Source organism: Fusarium keratoplasticum, chromosome 2 (genome assembly GCF_025433545.1).
Source record: "Fusarium keratoplasticum isolate Fu6.1 chromosome 2, whole genome shotgun sequence".
Classification (NCBI taxonomy): Eukaryota; Fungi; Ascomycota; class Sordariomycetes; order Hypocreales; family Nectriaceae; genus Fusarium; species Fusarium keratoplasticum.
The window spans coordinates 3,192,357-3,208,278 of NC_070530.1; the positions used below are offsets into that span (position 1 = coordinate 3,192,357).

Here is a 15,922-nt window from a genome sequence, read left to right on the forward strand (position 1 = left end):
AGACCTTGAGCTGCAATGCATCATGCTCGCTTGTTCCTATAGATTCCGAGATTGGTGATGATTACCAAGTGCTCGATCTATTGTCGTCAAGGATCCTACAAATGTCCCCAGGCGCATGGAACACTCCAGGGTCCGACTTGACCCAGGACGATGCACCTGGCATCACTACGGCCTAGCACGGCGGGTTGAGCTGCTTTATGCACAGGAACAGGATCCGAATCTCATGGTACAGAGGATAGCGCGCCTTTGCTGCCAACATCAGCTGTTGTCTTCTGTTTCCAGACAGTTAGGCCCTTCTAGTCTGTTGCTGGGCGGGGCCGAGGCTGGGATCCATGGCTGGACGAGTTGGTCTGGATGCTGAGCCTTTGTTGAGCGTAGATGCGATGCTGATCAGTTTCTAGTGCATGACACCCCAGACTGAGACGCGACGAACCCAAGCCGCGCCGCACCGTACCGTGCCGTTCTCGGTCAGCCGTTGGTGCTTGTCCGAGAGCTGGGGCAGTGACCATCCCGGTTGTCCCGGTCTTGAGGGTTCAGTCGATTGCTGGGTCCTTCTGGATCCAATGCAGCTAGACGATGCATACCATACTGTAGAGACGTATCCGTAGTTGGCGTGGGATGAGTTGCCCCTCTTCTGAGGCATCATGATTCGTGGTGTCGAGTCCCATGAGGAGCAGCATCAAAATAAAGCACACATGCTGGTGCCATATCCCGCCAGGACTGAGTCGATATTTATGACTGCTGGTCTTGTGTCGTGAATCCACTTGGTTGGGCTGAGGTTGAGCTGGTGGATGCCGGAGCCTGGGTGGATGGGTCTAGCTTTCGCTAAGCCGGCCAAGACCAGTCGGGTGATGGACGAGGTTGACAGGCCACACGCCGGATATGATTCCCGTAAGGGTTTTGATGAGGGAGAGGGAGAGGGATTGGGTGAGACGAGGTTGATTGTAACTGTTGCGTTCAGGTCTCCGTTTCACGGACGATGGGCAGTCGCCGGATCTGCTAGATACGGGAGGGGAGGGGCATTGGTCCTGGTCCTGTGAGGGGCATCAGGATCCTCGCTCGGAGGAGTTGATGTCAAGGTTGCAACGAGCTCAGCGTCGGGGCCAGGGTCTGGCATGCCAGGGGTATATGAGAGAATGCTTGTACTGGTATCAGGGCAGAGTGTTGGTGGCTGTGGTGTTTGAAGTTGATGCGTGTATAGAAGCCTGATGGTTCTATCCGATTGCTTGTTTGGGCAGCTCACAGCCAGGTCTCTGAACAAGTCGTAGGCATGGATGTATCTCGAGACACAACGGAACTGCGTCGAGCACGTGGTGGACTGTTTCAAGAGGACCCAGGACGCAGATGATGATATTCATTGGTCGACTCTGGCCCCGGAAAGTGACAGTCACCCAACGTGGACCGTGACCGTGGACCTCCTGGCAGATCAGCACCGCGGCTCGGCCCAAAAATCGATCCGCAGCGCCCAACTTTGCATCTCCAACCTTACTCCATCCACTGACTGACACTGATTCCTTCCCTCATCCCTCCCACACATCAGCCGCTCTAGCCAGCCATCCAGCTGGAGACAGAGTACTGTACCGTTCGTTCTAGTCACCGTACTGCATCTGCCGCGACTCTAGACATCACACCATCGCCGCCTGTCTTGTCTCGCCCGCCGCCTGCCCACAAATCGAAATCGCCCGCCAACTCGATCAAATCGCCGCCTCCCCCACCTGGTTACGGCATCGCTTCCAGCCACCAGCCACCTGGGAGTTTACTCCTGCTGCCTTGGTCCTTGGTCCTTGGTCGCAGGCCTCCCTCCTGTCTCTCTCCAGCTGCCTCTGCCGTCCACCCATCTTTCCCTTGGTCTACCCAAACTTGGTCGCGCCTTGGCCTCCAGCTACCGCTACCGCTACCTTGGCCTTGGCTTCTTCTCCTACCCAACTCGCAACAGTCCAGTCCAACAGTCCAAACGACCCACCCCCCACCAGCACCAGGCCCCAAGGCCCAGAGGCCAACCCGGCCGCAGAGCCACTCGCTCCAAGATCTCGGAGCTACTAAAAGCTGCCTGCACGTCCTGACCTGCCGGTACGGAGCCTGGAGCCATTCGTCCACGAGCTAGGGTCGCTTGAACCCTGTCCGCGACAATGTCGATAAAGTAAGCCTCTTTCGCGAGCCTCTTCCCCTTGAGCCTTTCCTCTCCCCGTCTTGTCTTGTTCTACCTTGGCCCTTGGTCTCTTCCGTTCCCGCCCAGTCTCTGAGGCCCATCCTTGCCCGTGGCTCTCCTCCGCTCCGTCACCCTCCCGCCCGTCACCTCCGTGCCTCTCCGTCACTCTCCGCTCTATACCATCCCGTCCTGTCCTTGCACCTCCGTCCTATCCCCCCCGTCCCGTCCCGTCCAGTACACGGCGCCCACGGCGTCCGCGGCATAGTCCGCCCGTCGACCGCCCCGCCATCTACGGCCCATGGAGTCATGGACCCCGCCCTACAATGGACAACCCTCACGACTATTTGATTACGAGCCGTCCTCCTTCGCGGCCCGTCGACCCTGACAATGCCGATAGCTGGGTTATGCTTAACCAGGGCGGCTTCGTCAAGCTTGGCAATGAACGCATCTTGATGAAGCTCGACTCGAGGATCTCATGCGACCTGTCTGTGCCCCAGGAGCTGAGATCACGATGCACCTCGTTCCAACGGAAAAGCGATAGGGGCACCCTTTTCCTTACCAACAAGAGAGTGAGTTTGTTCTGCTGTCTTGGCCGTCACCTTCTGACCTTGTAGATCGTGTATCTACCATCGAAACCTACCCAAGAACCAAAATTCGAATCCTTTAGTGCCCCAATCTTAAAATTCCAAGACTCTACGACCTCGTCCTCGATGTGGTGGGGATGGGTCTGGAAGTCAGATTGCATCCCAGTATCTGGGGGTGGCATTCCCCCAGACATTCCACGAGTCGAAGTCAAGTTCACCTTTTCCGACGGCGGCATGATGGACTTCAATGAGACCTACATCCGGTTGAGGGAGCGCCTCTTCCAGTATCAAGAGATGCGCCGCGAGATGGGCCCTGGCGCTGATGTTCCCGATGAACCTCTTCCAGCCTACGAGGCCCAATCTAGTCAACCAGCCACAGCCACTTTGGATACGCGGCCAGATCGATCCGACAGTGCCGCCAGCCGGAGGGCGCCAGATGAGCCACCACCAGATTATGACGAGGCGCAAGCCCAGCAGTTGAATATCCGGCTGGAGGATCACATTCGGGGCGAGATTGACAGGGGAGTATACGAACGCGATGATTAACGGCCGCATTTCGACCACATCGAGGACTGGTCAAGATACCAAGATTTGAGCACTGCATTATGAACTGTCTTTTTTGTACCGTCGGGACTTTTGTATCGTAGCGATGGCAGACCTGCTCACATGATTTACGTTTGTCAATGGCTATCAGACTAGAAGAGATGAGATGATAGATCAAGCAGACTGGTGATGATTATTTGTTGCGGCTAAAGTGCGGGTCAATGATGACATAATCACCGGAAGACTGGAAGACGCTCGGATCTTGAATCACGTGCGGTATTTTTGACAAAGCCGGGTGCCCCTCAGCCAATCAAACTGCCTCAATTACCTAGGTTCCGGATCAGTTTTCATTTCGTGCCTCTGGCCGAGAGCTTCCGACCTCTTACGATCAGGAACGACAACGACACCTCAATCGAAACCACCACTCGCCATTGTGAATTCTTCCGCCTGTCGCAATGGGTATCTGGGACGCCTTCACCGATATTGTCGAGGCCGTGACGCCATGGAGCGTCGTCGAGGCTGAGGCTCCTGCCGAGCCCAAGGTACGGCTTTTTCTCACGCATTTTCTCTCACCCCATCAATTGCGTCACGCACCGGGCGAGGGCGCGGCCAATGCCCCGTGAATCCATCGACAAGGCTGACACTGCATAGGAGGAGCCCGAGGCCGAGACCGAGACCAAGGACGAGCCCGAGGAGGAGGCCGAGGAAGAGGAGGAAGAGGAGGATGAGGAGGATGAGGAGGATGAGGAGGAGCTCGTCGACCCCAAGGATACCCTCGAGGAAGGTTCGTCATACCAATTCATACGAATCGAGCGAGATACTTTGTCGTTATCGATCCAGACTGGAATTCCAATATGCTGACGCATCGACAGAGTGCCGGAACTCTCCCCAGTGTGCTCCCGCCAAGCACCACTTTGATGAGTGCGTTGAGCGTGTGCAGCAGCAAGAGAGCGAGGGTGGTGCCAAGGAGGACTGCGTTGAGGAGTGTATGTCACACAACGAGACTGCTGGTCTCGATGCCCAATCTTGCACAATTGCTAACATGTATAGTCTTCCACCTGGCTCACTGCGCGACCGCCTGCGCTGCTCCTAAGCTTTGGGCTAAGCTCAAGTAAACACTCGATCAACCGAGTCATCCGATGCGAACGATTCGTATTGACGAGATGACTATACCACGTCGAGACGCCATGCCGGAACGAGGCAAAGGATACTCTTGCGGGGGCTTCCTTGTACGATTGGTCGTCTGTTGGATGTCAAGTCCAGAGCACTGTCTGACGGCGGCTCTCTCTGTATCATACGCTGCAACGCCTGAATAGATTTCTTTCATCGACTTGACTAATGCCAGTTTGTCTTGGCTGGTTCCCAGTGGATGGTGATTCGGTCTGGATGTTTCCCGGGCAGATGGCTCTTACACTCGTAGTTGTAGATGGTTGGATTCTGCCTTGGTTGCCACACTAACGCAAGTCATGTTGAGCCCTCAAGTTGGTGTATCGAGGACAGCATTATCCCGATGTTGCACACGGAACATTGCAGGAACTGCGGTACAACTAGGGCTGTTGGACATGCTGCGATTAGACGGACCAACTTGAGCACCACAGCATGTCGAAATAGCCTGGAGATGATGTGTCTTGTGTCTTGTTTCGGAACCCGGCCCTTGAGAGCGCAGTCTTATTAAACTCGTTATTCGTTATCCACAGTCAGATCGAAGGACCATGTCAAAGCATTGACAAGCCAACGTTGACAAGCCAGCATTGACAACATGGCCAACATTAGCAACTTAAGCGACAACGCACACTGAAACCTCGCTGCCAGGTAAACTGCATGCCGTCGTCTATTCTATTCTAGGGTCTTCGGAGGAACGTCTGCATGTGCCATGGCCAGAGACCGGTCCGACCCCCATCACGCAGTGGTCGCCAGATCGAGGCTCTCGGATCCTGCTTAGCGTGTCAATCAATTCAGATGCGGCATGGGCAGGACAGATAGTCTGGCCATCATGTGAGATTTCTCAGATGTGACTTGGCAGGTTTTGCGAACCGAGGCGGCCAAATCGGGCAATGATGCCGGCGTGATGAAACCCCGTGCCCCCGCTTATAGAAGACGGCGACGGCGACTGGTGGCAGCGAGCAGCGAGCAGGAGAGCGGCGCAGGACATGGCCAGGACATGGCACGCATGGCTCTTTTGTAGGAGATCGAAAGGGGGAGATATGGCTGATAGTCAAGGGCTTGGTTGGCTGGAGTCTAAAACGCCGCTGCGGCATGCCTCCCGTTGTCTGGCAGTGACCTATCAGCGTCCAAGCGCAGTCCGTTATGGTTGTAGTGCGTTGAGGATTCAGGAAGGTGTTCGTCAGGGAGGTGCAAGCGCAGGACGGATAGCACTTGCCGTGAATGTTATCACCTCGGCCGGCTTAAGATCTCCCCTCTTTTAGAGACGGTAGATCAAGTTTCTCCATCCTCCATCTCCATCTCCGTCTCCATCTTCATCATCTATCGTCGAACTTGTTTCGTTCCCGTCGCCGGAGGAATAAGCAGAGAAAATCACAGAAGCAATTATATACCCCTGCTCTGCCAAGCTGAAACAGCCCAACACCACGCGACAGTTGCGAGAGCAAGCCGGTCGAACCAACAACACGCTCCGGCTCCGACTCCGTGTCAGCGCAGCGAGGATCCTGGTAGTAACTCAGGTAATAAATACCAAGGGTGGGACAACGGTTCGGCACAGACCCCAGGACTAGACTCGACGAAACGAGACGGTATCCATGAGGCGATTGTGAGGTGACCTGGACCTCGAGACAACCTCCGGCGAATCCAGGAGAGATTCAGTTGAGCTGCATGTGCTTCTCCTTCCTGTCAATCCCCTGAGTGGAGTTGCTTTTGGTGGTGATTATAGCCATCGCCGGACTGTTACTACTGCAGCTCGGCCGCGATTCACTCATTTCGTTGTTGCGACCGCCGCCGCCACGATAAACATCTCCGACACTGCTCATCACTCCTTGCCACTGCCGACTGCCCTACTCTCTTTGATCAAGTTTTGGAGACCTGCAGTGTCCCTGAAATACCAGCCGTCGTCTCCACTGCATCAGCAATCTACAATCTCACGGTCTCTTCTTGAGTCGACCTTTTCCATTGCCAACAACGCATGCGCGCCCAAGAAGAGAAGCAAGGGCGGCACAAGCGGCTCTTTGAATCATTCTCCATCATGAACAACGACGGCGTCGGTGGTCGCTTCTGGCGAAAACAGAAACTCGGATCTCGCGACTTCAGCCTCCAGGAGCGCAGAGAGGGTGAGGGCGATGGCGATGGCGAGGGTGATGGCAGCATCCACCAGGGCGCGTCGACCGAATATCGAACATACAAACGCCGCTGGTTCGGTCTTGCTCAACTGACGCTCATGAACATCATTGTCTCTTGGGATGTAGGTTGAAGCTGGCTTGCGCTAAGATTAAGATGCTGACTGAAGCAGTGGATGACCTTTGCGCCTGTATCTTCACATGCTGCCACCTACTACGATGTGAAGACCTCGACCATTAACTGGATCAGTACCGCCTTCTTCTTAGCCTTTGTGGCCGTCTTTCCCATCAGCATTGCAATCCTGCACCGTGGACCCAAGCTGGCTTTCATGACTGCCGCTGTCCTGATCCTCATCGGAAACTGGATTCGATATGCCGGCGCTACCAAGGCCAGTGGAGGAAACATTGCCTATGCTATGGCTGGAGAGATTGTCATTGGATTCGCTCAGCCTTTCATCCTCGCTGCCCCAACCCGTTACTCGGATCTGTGGTTCACCAACCGTGGCCGTGTAACAGCAACAGCCCTCACAAGTTTGGCCAACCCCTTCGGTGCAGCCTTTGGACAGTTGATCACCCCCTTCATGGTCAGCAAGCCTGGTGATGTATCTAGCATGGTTCTCTATGTCTCCATCATTGTAAGTATTGCTTCTTGGCTGTTGACCCAGCTAACATCTCAGTCAACCGTCTGCGCTGCCCCTGCTTTCTTCGTCCCGGCCAAACCACCTACGCCTGTTGGTCCTGCTGCCGAGACCCCCAAGCTCAACCTACGCGACTCACTCACCGTCATCTCTCGATCTCTGGAGCTCTGGCTAATCCTCATTCCGTTCTCCATCTATGTCGGCTTCTTCAACTCCCTTTCCTCTCTACTCAACCAAATGATGGAACCCTATGGCTTTTCCGACGACGAAGCTGGCATTGGTGGCGCCGTTCTGATTGTGGTTGGTCTTGTTGCTGCTGCCATTTCATCACCCATTCTGGACCGTACAAAGAGCTTCCTACTCGCCCTCAAGGTTCTCGTTCCGATCGTGGGCCTCTGTTACCTGATCTTTATCTGGATGCCCGAGACGCGTTCTATTGCTGGTCCCTACGTTGTTCTCGCACTTCTCGGCGCGTCGTGCTTCTCGCTAGTCCCCGTCGCTCTCGAGTATCTGATCGAATTGAGTCACCCTCTCAGTCCAGAGGTTACCTCGACGATCGCCTGGGCTGGTGGCCAGCTCTTCGGAGCCATCTTCATCATCGTCAGCAACGCTCTTGTCGCACCTAAGAGTGCCAACCCACCCGAGCATATGAAGAAGGCCCTGATCTTTCAGGCGGTCGTGGCAATGGCCGTGGTACCCCTGCCGTTGTGCCTGGGTCTCTTTGGTCGGCACGACAAGTTAACTCTGCGCCGTATCCGCTCCGACGAGCAGAATCGGTCACGGACTACAGTAACAACTGTTAACCCCTGAGTGCGGGCACATACGGGAAGGAGAAGTGAAAGTACCAGCTCAATTGGAGCCATAATAATAATGTCATTTGTTGTTTGACCATGTATGTCAGTCATTCTCGCAATATACCCATGTAAGATTTGATCCAATGCTATTTATTTATTTTGTCGGTATCAATTGGGGCGTGTTTGCTGTGGAATCTGTTAAGCAAGTATTAACTATCGTGGTATTCGTTACTGGCCAGTCTATGTCGACTCTCCTTTTAACCCTTTTATCCATCTTTTCGGCTCCAGCCTCATCTATACTCCGACAGACCTCATACAGTTCCCCCTCGAGCAAAAGGTGTCCATGTGTCTCGCAGCTCTTCCATCTTCTTCCACGTCTCGACGCCCAACTCTTCAAACTCGACAATATCCTCCTTGGTCACATCGACTGCTCCCCTCTTCCTTCCAATTGTCTTCCTAAAGACACCCACAGCTGTGTCCTCCTTGAAGGATGTTGCATCCTCCACCTTGCCTTCCCAGCCCCAACCTTCGACCTCGGTCTTCTTTACCTCGACTTGAAGGTGACGGTTTGAACTACTGCCCCATTTAACCTTCTCGGCGTCCAGCTCATCGAGGGTCGACTGTTCCTGGAGGGCAATCCATACGGGCGACTTGGATCCGCTGTAGCTATCGACAGTGTGCCATGGGGAGCCTAGCCATCGACTTATAACCAGGGCCAGTTCGTATGCCCACATGAGGAACCACGGAACGGGAAAGAGCGTGCTAGCGACGATACCGGGATGGGTCAAGTACATACGAGGGCGGATGGGCTTTTCACTAGCTTCTTCTGGGTCGTCAGGTGTGAAGAAGCGGTTCGAGTAGATCGAGGTTGAGGGAAGGGTTGCAGTAAGAGAAAGAACATCGGTAAGCCGCTTTGCAGACTCGTAAGGACCATCACCCTTGAAGCATTGGAAGTCGGAAGTGTCAAAGACATTGCGGACTGCCTCGAGACTGCTGGACCAGACGATACGGCCTGGGGCTTCGGACTCTGATCGTCGGCTGAGGAGGGGGAGGAGTTGGTGGGCGAGGATGTAGTGGCCAAATACGCAGGCAGTAAAGACTTCGCCGAGCAATGGTTTCTCGGGCTATACATGTTAGTCCGGTCCAAACACTCAAGAGGGGAGACATACAAGGCCATACTCGGGCCGCTCGTTCAGGATGCACGTTGGCAGCGCCATCTTGAACGTCGGCCAAGTCACGGACTGCACCAAGCCCCGAGTCAAGATGACCCAGATGGCCAGAGGGTAATTAACACCCGACCAGCCACCATAGGCCGCATTGAAAACAGCCGTGTCGATCCTCGGAATGCGCACATCTCGAAGATATTCACCCTCCAAGCCCTCAGGGTTGCTCACGGGTCTGTGCACCAGCTCTTCGGCAAAAGTATACACCTGGCGCAAATCGCACAGGTCGAGCTGCAAGCTCAGCACATGAATGCGCGCAACTGTGTCCTCCCAACGGTACGAATCGCCGACTCGAGATCGTAGGGCGGTCGAGGTCTGGGCGGCGCGCTGGGCGTAGCTGCGCAGGGATCGGATCGTCTGCAGGGACTTGGACTTGGAGCGGGTAGTGGGGATGAGGATGAGGTGTGACTTTAGGGAGCGCGTGGAGAGGAATTCGTCGATGAGGCGTTCGCCGATGCTGAGACCAATACCGCTGCCATAGATTATTAGCATTGCTTCGCGGACAGCCTGGTCGACCTACCTGTTGGCACCTGTAATAAGGACAAACAGCTGCTCCTCGGCCAGGACATCCTCCCACGGCGCCTTTGACGAGACCAATTGGGATCCCATCGCAAAATATTCTATCAATTGACAGACTGCGAGTTGCTGGGAAGAAGCTAAAGCTCTCGATTACATCAATGAAGAGTGTACGAGCGGTGTGACGAGTAGATCTAAGAAGAAGCAAGTGCATGGCTGCCATCGAAGCCGCGCACGTGATGAAGCTTAATTTCCACTCCTCGCATCACGAACACGAATAAGAGATGGAAGGATAGACGTTTCACAGCATTACTAGTAGCATGCATTCGAGAATTATTCATTACTCTTATATTTATTACAACAGTTACTGTCGAATTTCAACCTTTACGGTCGCATATTCCCTGCAATGCTCCGTCCAATAGGATAGTATCCCAATATTACTCCCGTGTCTTGTTGCTGCCCTCCCGCACAGCGGCGAGGATGAGGTCCTTGGCCAGCTCAACACCGTCCTTGGTTCCGATAATCTCAATGGCCTCATCCTTGGCCTGGTCCCGAGGCACCTGGATCTTGCAGTTGCTCTGCTTGCGGATCGAGTTGACCTTGGAACCGTTGGGGCCAATCACATGGCGGTAGGTTCGGGGGTCAGGGAGAACAAGGTATCCTGTGGCATCATGCTTCTTAGCCTGCTCGACAGCCTTGGCGATGGCCTCCTTGGCCTTCTCCACGTTCTCTGGCGTGCCGCGGAGGACCCAGGGGAAGTCGCTGTCATCCCCAGCGTCGACCTGGACAATCTTCCACGAGTGGGCGTCGGTCGCGGCATCATCCTCATCAGTGATCAGAGGAAGGGCACCCACGTTGGAGCGGGTAGATGTGTCAGGCTTGGGAGGAAGAGGCTGTCCAGCATGGTCAACCGTAACCTGGTGGTTGTTGCGGAGCTGACGGAAGAACTGGCCACCGTTGGAGATGGAGTGGTGAAGGTTGCGAGGAACCTGGATGGTCTCACCCTGCTGCTGCTTGACCAGGGACAGGATGTGTTCCTTGGCCTTGGTGACGTTCTCGGGTCGGCCAGTAACTTTGACTCCAGTCTTTCCGTCTCCCTGGCGGGGGACATCGATGGACACGGTGAACTTGGACTCGAGCTGACGCTTGGCATCACCACCTCGGCCGATTAGGGAGCGGTGGTTCTCGATAGGAACATCCACCACCTCGGTAACCTGGCTCTCACGCTCGCCAACAATCTCCTGGATGCGCTCAATGATCTTTTGCACGACATCAGTGCGGCCCTCAATCTTGATCGTGTTGCCATCAGCCTCCTGCTTGGGGAACTGGATGGTACGGGCAAGCGCTCGTCGGTCGTCAGAGCCACCCGCCTTGACGACAATATCGCGGAGGTTAGAACCTGAGGAAATTAGCGAATGTACAACATTTGAATGCAGGAAAACCTACCGCTAGCACCAATAAGAGCCTTGTGGTGCTTCTTGTCAACCTCAATGGTCTGGACGACAGTGTCATCAAAGATGGCTCGCTTATCCTCGAGGATCTTCTTGGCCTTGGCAACCTGAGCAGCAGTACCCTTGATCTGGATCTCCACGATATCGGTGTCTCGGTCAGCAGGCACATCAATCTTAGCTCCAGTAGCCTGGCGGAGGTCATCGAGGGCAGCACCACCCTGGCCAATGAGAGATCCAACCTGCTTCTGCTGAACGGCGACGGTAGCAGTGGCAGAGTGCTCCTCGAGGTACTTGTGGAGCGAAAAGATCTCGTCTCGAGCCTCATCCGCACCCTTCTTGGGACCTCGGATGATGACCTCGTCAGCAGGCTGCTGGCGGCGAGGCTTTCCGGCATCGCTGGCAGCATCGGCGTTGGACTGGTCGTCGGCAGCGGGCTTGGCAGATCGAGGGAAGAAGATGTGGACCTTGTACCGAGTCTGGAGACGGTTGATCTGGCTACCCTGAGCACCAATAAGCTCACGGTGGTACTTGGGGTCAATCTTGAGAGTGTGAGTTGTCTCGTCGGCCAAGGTACGAGCAAGACTCTGAATGTGCGAGCGAGCAGCCTCGGCCTTGGCCTTGGGACCCTTGAGCTCAACCTTGCCATCCTGGACCTGAATCTCAACGTCGAAACGGTCTCGGAGCTCCCTGATGTTGCTACCACCCTTTCCAATGAGGTGGTTGGCGAACTTCTGGGGGAAGTCAAATGTCAGAGTGAAGCCACGCTCCTTCTCGTCCTCCTTCTCCTGCTCAACAAAGGCGTTGGCCTTGGCGGCAAGGGACTCAACGGCCGAAGCAGGACCTCGGAGAGTGATGGTTGTGCCAACCTTGGTGACCCGGATAGGGATCTGGTCAGCAGAGCGGCTCTCCTGCTCCTTCTTGATGAAGCGTCGAAGTCTCTCGTGGAACTTGGCGGGGACATCAAGAGTGGCAGTGGTGATGGCCTCCTGCTTCTTGATAAGCTCAAGGATATGCTTTTGGGCATCCTGAAGACCTTGCTGGAAAGCACGGGCTTCAGCATCCGTGGGCTTGGAGCGAGGCAGCTGGTAGGGGCCTTCGGCGGGGTCAGGGCCCTCGTACACAAGGAGAACGGGGACTTCGCCCTCAGCAGCCTCAGGAACGACCATCTGGACACCATAATCCCGCTTGACCCTGGGGGTAACGTCATTGCGGAGGTGCTGGAAGAAGAAGGGGTCGACAGGGACAGAGGTCATACGAGAAGGAGGCTGGCCGTTGATAATGCCGCTGATCTCGGACTGCGCACGAATGGCATTCTTACCCTCGCGAGAGTAGAGCTCCCAAGGAAGGGCACCACCCTCGGAGAAGGGGGTGTTAATGTGGGTGTGGTAGAGCTTTTCGAGGCGCTCAATCTCCTTGCGCTGTCGAAGGTAGCGGGTGACGTTGCCAGCGTGAACAGCAGCGCCGCCAGGGGCATTGCGGTGGAATCGGGCAATGTCGAGGTTGGACATTTGCATACCCATGGCCAGGTCCATGGCCTTTTCCAGACCAGCAGCAACCTGATCAGCAGGTCCGACAACAGTAATGGTGTCGTCGTCCTCGTCAGTGGGCAGCAGAATGGCACATCCAGTGTCGTTGAAGAACTGATCGACAGGGACACCACGATCACCAATGATGAACTGGTGGCGGCCGCGCTGGATCGACAGCTGCTCGGCAGCAAGCTGTCTGTGGAGCTCAGCAACCTGGCGCTCAATCTCGGCGCGGACCTTCTGAACGGCAGCACGGTCACCAGCAAGCTGGATGTGGTTCTCCTCTTGGCCAGCAGGGGCAAAGACAGGTCGCTGACCAGGGACGGCGGTAACAGGAACCTGGCCAGGAGTGTAGGCCTGCAGAGGAGGGACACGGATTTGGATACCGTTGTTCTCCTCGAGAGCATGGGCCAGAGCATTGTCGGGGCCGGCAATGAAGGGGTAGAAGGCAGCGGGGATGCCCCGAACCTTAGTCTGGACATTGGCAGATCGCTCGCCAGCAATCTTCAAGATCTCGTCACGGGCAGAAGCAGCAGAAAGGGCATTACCCTCAATGGTGACATCAATAGTAGCATCGTCATCCTCCTCGTCAATCGGGTTGTTCTCGTCGACCTTGGGAAGCTGGATCTTGGCACCAGTCTTCTCCTGAAGAGCCTTGATCATGGAACCTCCCTTTCCGATGATATGGGCTCGGGTGGACTGGGGAATCGGGACCTTGATGGCAGTCTATGCACGTTAGACAATGTCGCAAACCGGTGGTACGATACTTACCCGAGTTCCGATCTGAGCAACCAGGTCCTTGAGCGCCTGTTGAGCAACGTCCTGAGGACCGGCGGCATCAAACTTGTAACGGCCATTGGCTGAGGTAGCCATGGAGATGGTGGCACGAGACTTGCGGTTGATGTCCTTGATAATGTCGGTGATGGGCCTCCTGAGCTGGCCACGGGGCAGGATGTACTGGGGGTCAAGAGTCACAGTCTCGACGTTGCGGCCGGGGATGAACATGGATGGCTTGTTAGGGGTAGCAGCTCCAGAGACGGGAGTCGAGGAACGAGAACCGCCGTTGGAGGCACCTCCATTGGTCTTGCCATTGGCATTCTTGGCGCCCCAGATAGGAGCGACATTGGCAGCCTTGCCCTTGGGAGCACCGAGCTCAGGGAACAGTTCATGCGATTGAGTATCCAGAGTAGCGGCGGCGGGCTTGGTCGGCTTGGGAATTGCGACATCGGCAGAGCTCGAGGCCTCGGCGGGGGCGTGGATGGGAAGGTCCTCATCCGGGGCATCCTCAACGGTGACGTGGTGAGGAGCTTCGGTGTGCTTCTGCATCAGCTTCTGAGCAGCAGAAAGCTCGGAGACAGTGTCGGCCATGATGAACGTATTTAGTCGGTTGGAGCTAGGTAGAGTACTATGAACTGTTGTGTTAGGGACTAAAGGACAGGTCGCACATGTCTACAGGACGTACAAGTCTGGTGGCTACAAGAGCAATGAAGCTTGCGGCCAAGTATAGATGCTTGAATTGGAGATTCGATAGAGGAGGATGATCAGATGTAATTGAGTCTTGTCTCTAGAACATTGTGCAAGAGACAACAGGCGGTGAAACCGGTAACCAGAAGGAAGAACCAGAGCGATGCGAGAGACCGTAGACCGGAGAAGGCGACGACTCAGAGAAGATGGTTGAAGGATGGAGTTATGGTTAAAGTTGAGGGTGAGGTGGAAGTTCTCTTGACGACCTCTCCCCACGAAGTAAGTAGTAGCCACCTATCCCAGCAACAGGGAGCCACTGAATTTACGCGAAGCTTGCCCGACAGCGGGCACTAACCTGGTTTGGAAGGACACTGCTAGAAAGGGGAGGTGGGGTCGATCACGAGAGAATGCATGTGACTTGCGAGACGATTCTGGAAAGCTCCAAACTCACGTCAAGATCAAGACGTTGTCCACTCAAAAGACGGTTTGCTATTCTCTCAATGTCTGTGGTTGTCTCTCTGATTGTCTCTTTCATCCTTGGTTGTTTTCATCTCTTCCTTTCGTTTGTTAGTTGCCATTGGCTTGTCTACATGTGCAAACGCACCCTCGATGACTCGGCACGCAGGCCAGGAACCATGACACCAAGCAAAGTACAACTCCAGCGTGACTTTCTTCCTTCATCTGGGTGCTAGGCACCTGGTGTTCCCAACCATTTTCGAAAAAGTTTGACTGTCAACGGCTGAAGTGGCCGTGTTTGACCGAAAGGATCGGGAAGCTCTGAGACTTGAACAGAGTTTCTTCTGTTGAGGACACCATGGCAATCACAACTGTCAAAGACCATCAGTCGTTATAAAGTTGCAGCATGAGCATTCACACGTCAAAGGACGACGAACACCCAAAATATCCTACAGTATGTAGGTTTCAGGTTGGTCGGCCAACGCACAAGTGGGTTCTCGCAGGAGTTCAGGAGCTGGCTCCAAGGTGACATCGGTCTTGCAACGCGGTATCGCAATGGTCTCCTGTTGTAAAAGCGTCTGCGCTGCGCTGCAGTCTACGGCACCTCACCCTCCGATCCATGACACGCTGTCAGGTACGGTGCTTGGCGCGATTCCCGCGCCTTCTACGACCCATGTCGGCTTCTGTCGCATTCGACACACTGGTGATCAATTGCTCTCAAAGACAGTTCGCAATGCCGTTGTTCAGCTGACCTGCATCAGGATGACAATGCCGGCATCACACAAGCTGATTGTGCGTGGAAACGCAAAAGAAGCTCGTGTGAATGGCCATCCGACAGCTCGCTTGCGCCTAGCTGTGCACAGATCTATTCGTGTTGGAAGTCTACCATGACTTGAACTGCTTAGAAGGCGGCTGTCTCAAACTCGGTCAAATACGCACGAACACGTATGCAGGGGCGCAGAGGCTGAAGCGCGGTAGCAGGATTCGGCGGGCGCCCGTATCGATGGGTGCCGGGTTATGTGCTGTGCTCCAATGCAGGAGAGGATCCAAGAGAAAGCCACGACCAACGGATGAGTTGGATTGTGTCTGGGAGGGCTGCCGAGTAAGGATATCCTGTCGCAAGATTCGTACCAAAATGGCGATTGGCAACAGCATAAATTTCATGAGGCTGCAAGGTTACCCTTGGATGCGAGGCTATTGGGCGGTATCGACCAACCACGGCGAGGATGGATTCGCCCACCTCGTATCGCTTCATTCTTGACGCTGGAGAAGCTGCCGGATCTCACTGAAG

At 55.0% G+C, this 15,922-nt stretch overlaps 5 protein-coding genes across 5 annotated transcripts; 3 read left to right on the forward strand and 2 right to left on the reverse strand.

Moving 5' to 3' along the window:
* Window positions 1-2,472: 2,472 nt before the first annotated feature.
* NCS57_00289000 (uncharacterized protein) lies at window positions 2,473-3,279 on the forward strand (the record flags this gene model as incomplete). The annotated part of the gene is made up of 2 exons (XM_053052908.1): window positions 2,473-2,718; window positions 2,764-3,279. The coding sequence occupies 2 exons, from the start codon at window positions 2,473-2,475 to the stop codon at window positions 3,277-3,279; spliced, it is 762 nt and encodes a 253-aa protein (XP_052918154.1).
* Window positions 3,280-3,731: 452 nt separating this feature from the next.
* NCS57_00289100 (UCR-hinge domain-containing protein) lies at window positions 3,732-4,391 on the forward strand (the record flags this gene model as incomplete). The annotated part of the gene is made up of 4 exons (XM_053052909.1): window positions 3,732-3,818; window positions 3,928-4,060; window positions 4,149-4,262; window positions 4,327-4,391. The coding sequence occupies 4 exons, from the start codon at window positions 3,732-3,734 to the stop codon at window positions 4,389-4,391; spliced, it is 399 nt and encodes a 132-aa protein (XP_052918155.1).
* Window positions 4,392-6,412: 2,021 nt separating this feature from the next.
* NCS57_00289200 (uncharacterized protein) lies at window positions 6,413-8,011 on the forward strand (the record flags this gene model as incomplete). The annotated part of the gene is made up of 3 exons (XM_053052910.1): window positions 6,413-6,688; window positions 6,737-7,198; window positions 7,241-8,011. 3 exons carry the CDS (start codon window positions 6,413-6,415, stop codon window positions 8,009-8,011), a joined length of 1,509 nt encoding a protein of 502 aa, XP_052918156.1.
* Window positions 8,012-8,306: 295 nt separating this feature from the next.
* On the reverse strand, window positions 8,307-9,827 carry NCS57_00289300 (uncharacterized protein; the record flags this gene model as incomplete). Its single annotated transcript, XM_053052911.1, has 3 exons — window positions 8,307-9,119; window positions 9,165-9,690; window positions 9,739-9,827. The coding sequence occupies 3 exons, from the start codon at window positions 9,825-9,827 to the stop codon at window positions 8,307-8,309; spliced, it is 1,428 nt and encodes a 475-aa protein (XP_052918157.1).
* Window positions 9,828-10,171: 344 nt separating this feature from the next.
* On the reverse strand, window positions 10,172-14,079 carry NCS57_00289400 (uncharacterized protein; the record flags this gene model as incomplete). Its single annotated transcript, XM_053052912.1, has 3 exons — window positions 10,172-11,133; window positions 11,181-13,437; window positions 13,483-14,079. The coding sequence occupies 3 exons, from the start codon at window positions 14,077-14,079 to the stop codon at window positions 10,172-10,174; spliced, it is 3,816 nt and encodes a 1,271-aa protein (XP_052918158.1).
* Window positions 14,080-15,922: the final 1,843 nt, after the last annotated feature.